The sequence below is a fragment of the Oratosquilla oratoria genome, chromosome 15, assembly GCF_046742065.1.
Source record: "Oratosquilla oratoria isolate Oo_2021 chromosome 15, ASM4674206v1, whole genome shotgun sequence".
Taxonomy (NCBI): Eukaryota; Metazoa; Arthropoda; class Malacostraca; order Stomatopoda; family Squillidae; genus Oratosquilla; species Oratosquilla oratoria.
The window spans coordinates 58688850-58692782 of record NC_134791.1 but is presented as its reverse complement, the minus strand read 5'-3'; the positions used below and the strand labels follow the sequence as shown (position 1 = coordinate 58692782).

General features: G+C 44.0%; 2 protein-coding genes across 2 annotated transcripts in view; both read right to left on the bottom strand.

Annotated features, from left to right (window-relative positions):
* LOC143033049 (uncharacterized) overlaps positions 1-337 on the bottom strand; it is a 1851-nt gene extending 1514 nt beyond the window's left edge. The window contains exon 1 of the mRNA XM_076198249.1: positions 1-337. This exon is cut by the window's left edge and continues 1267 nt beyond it. Within this exon, the coding sequence (XP_076054364.1) occupies positions 1-237 (237 nt within the window). The 5' untranslated portion in view covers positions 238-337.
* LOC143033179 (uncharacterized) lies at positions 284-3312 on the bottom strand. The gene is made up of 2 exons (XM_076198374.1): positions 443-3312; positions 284-314 (listed from the first exon to the last, which is right to left on the bottom strand). The coding sequence occupies exons 1-2, from the start codon at positions 3310-3312 to the stop codon at positions 284-286; spliced, it is 2901 nt and encodes a 966-aa protein (XP_076054489.1).
* Positions 3313-3933: the final 621 nt, after the last annotated feature.

The window sequence follows — 3933 nt, the reverse complement described above, 5'->3', positions numbered from 1 at the left end:
GTCAGTTTGTAAGCTATCAAGCTTCTCAATGTGAATAGCTCTTGTAGTAAAACACGTGTACAGACACCCGTAACGTTTCATTTCTGATCTCCCGACTTTAACATGGAAGGGTCCAAACAGGTCTACTCCTACGTACCTAAAGGCTGGCCCTCCGGGTTCACACCTCTCGGGAGGGAGGTCAGACATTCTCTGGTTCATGGGGGCCCCGTATAATCTCTTGCAAACTATACAATCCATTTTGACGCGTTTCACCAATTTTCTACCCCGTATGATCCAGAATTTCTTACGCACCCGACTGAGTGTCCATTCCACTCCTACATGAGAGGAATTATGGCAATCACGTACAATCAATGTAGACACCCTGTGGTTATGAGGGAGGATCACAGGATTTATAGCTTGCCCATTCAATGCCGCATGCTTGAGTCTACCACCAACTACTAACAGCCCATCTATAAGAATAGGAGACAGTTTATATATTGAACTGGACTTTAACACAGTTTTCCCTGCTTCAATGTTCTTGGTTTCATGAAAATAAGCTCGCCCTTGAACATGTTTGACAATCAGATTTTCCGCGTGCTTTAGTTCATGAACCTCAAGTGGCGAATTTTGCGGAATCTTCTTCTTAAGAAATTGTATCAGCCTTAACCACCAACCAACGGCCTTCTTTAATCTGTAAAGGTTTGAATAGTGCTCAATCAGCGTGTCGATCGGGTGTTGGGTGACGCCCGACTGACACGTCTGTACGATACTCGTGGGATATACCTCACGCCTCACCTCCGGGTCTTCATCCTGAAGGTGTCCTACAAGATTATCTTGTGCTGGCCATGCACACTTGTAATTCGACAAGAAGGGAGGACCATTAAACCAAGAAGCTGGCAAATTGTCTACAAAGCATCCCCGAGATAGTACATCTGCAGGATTCTCATCACCACTAACATGATGCCACTGATTAGCCTCTGAAACCTGTCTAATGAGTGTGACACGATTCGCCACAAAGGTCTTGAACCTTCTTGTCTCGTTCTGTATATATGCCAGAGCTATAGTACTGTCAGACCAGAAGTTAGATTTGAGCAAGGGGATATCCAACTCTCTTTTAACAACAACATCTAATTTGGCTGCTTCAACGGCAGCCGAAATTTCCAATCTTGGTATAGTAACTCCTTTGATGGGAGCTACTCTCGCTTTACTGGCTAGCAGAGCTACGTGTACTTTCCCATCTTGATCGATTGTCCTGAGATAAGTGCAAGCACCAAATGCACCCTCACTTGCATCACAAAAATGATGTAAATCTGAAGTACAACCATTCCACTCTAAAGGCAAAACGCAACTAGGGAAGCCACGTCTCGAGATTTCATATAATGAAGTTATCCATTTCAACCACTTCTGACACAAAGATATAGGAATATTTTCGTCCCAAGACATCTTAAGCCTAGTCGCCTCCTGGAACAAAATCTTGGCTGGAACAATGATTGGCAAAACTAAACCTAAAGGATCGTAAGTTGAAGCAAGTTGACTCAACATAACTCGTCTAGTCACATTCTGTGTTTGAACACCCTTACTAACGAAAAAGAAACAGTCGTTCTCGACGTCCCATTTAATCCCAAGCACTTTGCTATGCATATTGGATGTCAATTCCTTTGCTTCCTTAGCCCTGTCTTGCTCATCAATGCTCTCTAGCAATTTGACGTCATTAATCATGAATTTGGTTAAGTTAAACCCTCCGTGTCTGAGGACACTTCTAGTATCTTCAATTACCTCAATTGTCTCTTGAGGTGACGCTACGGACTTCAACATATCGTCAACGTAAAATGACCGGAGTAGCGTGTCTTTTACTTCCTCACAAGGTTGCATGTCCTCTACAGCCTTCCGCAAGGCATAGGTGCTACTACTAGCGCACCATATTCCGCCAAAGGGATGCGAGGTCATTCTTAACTCTCTTATTTCATCGCTAACATACCATAGGAACCTTAAAGCGTCTCTATCGCTAATGGGAATTTTGACTTGGTGATACATAGCCTCAATGTCGGCCGTGATGGCGTAATGATATTGGCGAAACCTGAGTAACACGTGAATCAACTTATTATTCAGATCTGGGCCCTGTAGGCACTGACTGTTCAGACTGACTCCGTTCTTTTGAGCAGCACAGTCGAATACGACTCTCACCTTACCTGGTTTGGTTTCGCTCGTAACGGCATGATGCGGTAGGTACCACACTTTACCGTCATCTCTCTTTATATCAATCTCGGGAACATACTCTGCATACCCCTTCTTGATCAAATCTGAAATATTCCCAGAGTATACATTCAATGTGCCGGATTTCACCAACCATTTGTACAAACTTCTTAATCGTCTCTCGGCGACGTCACGATTATTGGGCAAGTTTGGCTCACCTCGCCAAGGTATTGGCAGTACATAATGCCCATCTTCGTATCGCGTTTCCTTATCCCAAAGGTTGATAACCTTCTGGTCGTTCTGAGATGGTGCCCTATCTTCACATTCATTTTCCATCATCCACAAGCGTTCAACATCTGCTTCGATCGAGCTTGCAAAGCACGAGCCGACATTATATGACTTACCTGCACTAATTGGGCCATTTACAGACCACCCAAAGTAGGTCCGCGTAGCATAAGGTTGGTGCTTATTCCCGCCTGAACCCCCTCTGACCTCCAATGGCTTTAGGAGCCAAGCGTTGTCCATGCCTATCAAAATGTCTGGCTCAGATACTTGACTAGTATTCAAAGGTATGCCCTTGAAGTAGGGGAATTTATCAAACTCAATTTTGACAGGTGGTTGCCTAACAGGCACTCTTGGGACGACCATGACATTTGTAACACTGGCCTCTCGTCTACCATCCGGTGACGTAAGGCTAAGGGATACTACCTTTGATTGAGTTTCCCTGGTCCCCCCTAAAGTACTCATGGTGTACTCCTTAAGGTCTCCTTCCAGACCCAACTCGAGGGCCACCCTTTCCGTGACGAAAGTAGTGTCTGATCCGCTATCTAACAACGCCGTGACCTTAAGTTTATTATCCACGACAACTGGTAAAATGGGTAGATAAATCTTCGATCGAGCATCATTAACATAACCATTCATGACCACACTTGACTCTTGACACTCCGAATTTTCAACTACGCCCCCATTACCCTGAGAGTCCTTTGCCGGGACGTGGATGAATTTTGTATGCTTTAAATCACATCCAGGAACTGAACAAATGGATTGTTTGAAGCATTTGCTAGCCCCGTGCCCACCTAATAAACAATTGAAACACAGCTTGTGTCTTTTTACAACTTCTAACCGACATTCAGGTTTCATGCCTTTAAATTCCTCACAGTAGAACAGTCTTGTCCTTCCCCGCACACCACACATGTGCTACCAGCACGCCCTAACTTGACGGGGTGTTTAGACTCAGATGCTGCTACATTACAACTTGTGCTCTTCACATTTTGACCCTTACCTGTGGATTGCAATCCATAAACCGGATCACATGCCTCATCTGCCATGACATTGATAAACTCAGCGAATTGACTGAGAGATGGGTATGTGTCCGTTTCTCGTTTGTGACTTAGAGCTTTCTGTTTCCATTTGTTACGAACGAATCCCTGACACCTCTGTAAAATATCTAAGATATACTCTTGAGTGTTAAACCTTTCATACAATTCTAATTTTCCAAAAGTAGCAACTGCCATTGTTAAGTCATCACCCAATTGCCTCAACTCTTGAGGCTTAGATACCATCTTACCATTTTTTAAATCATTAACAATTTGTTGAGACAAGGTGAGAATTACCGAACCTGCGTTTCAATATATCGCGGGCTTGTACGTAACCAGCACTATTTCCCACCAACGCACAATTTTTTATGGCAGCTTTCGCCGGTCCCTTGGTGTATTGTAATAGACGAGTCAATTTGATCTGAGGGTCACTCACTTTACTGTC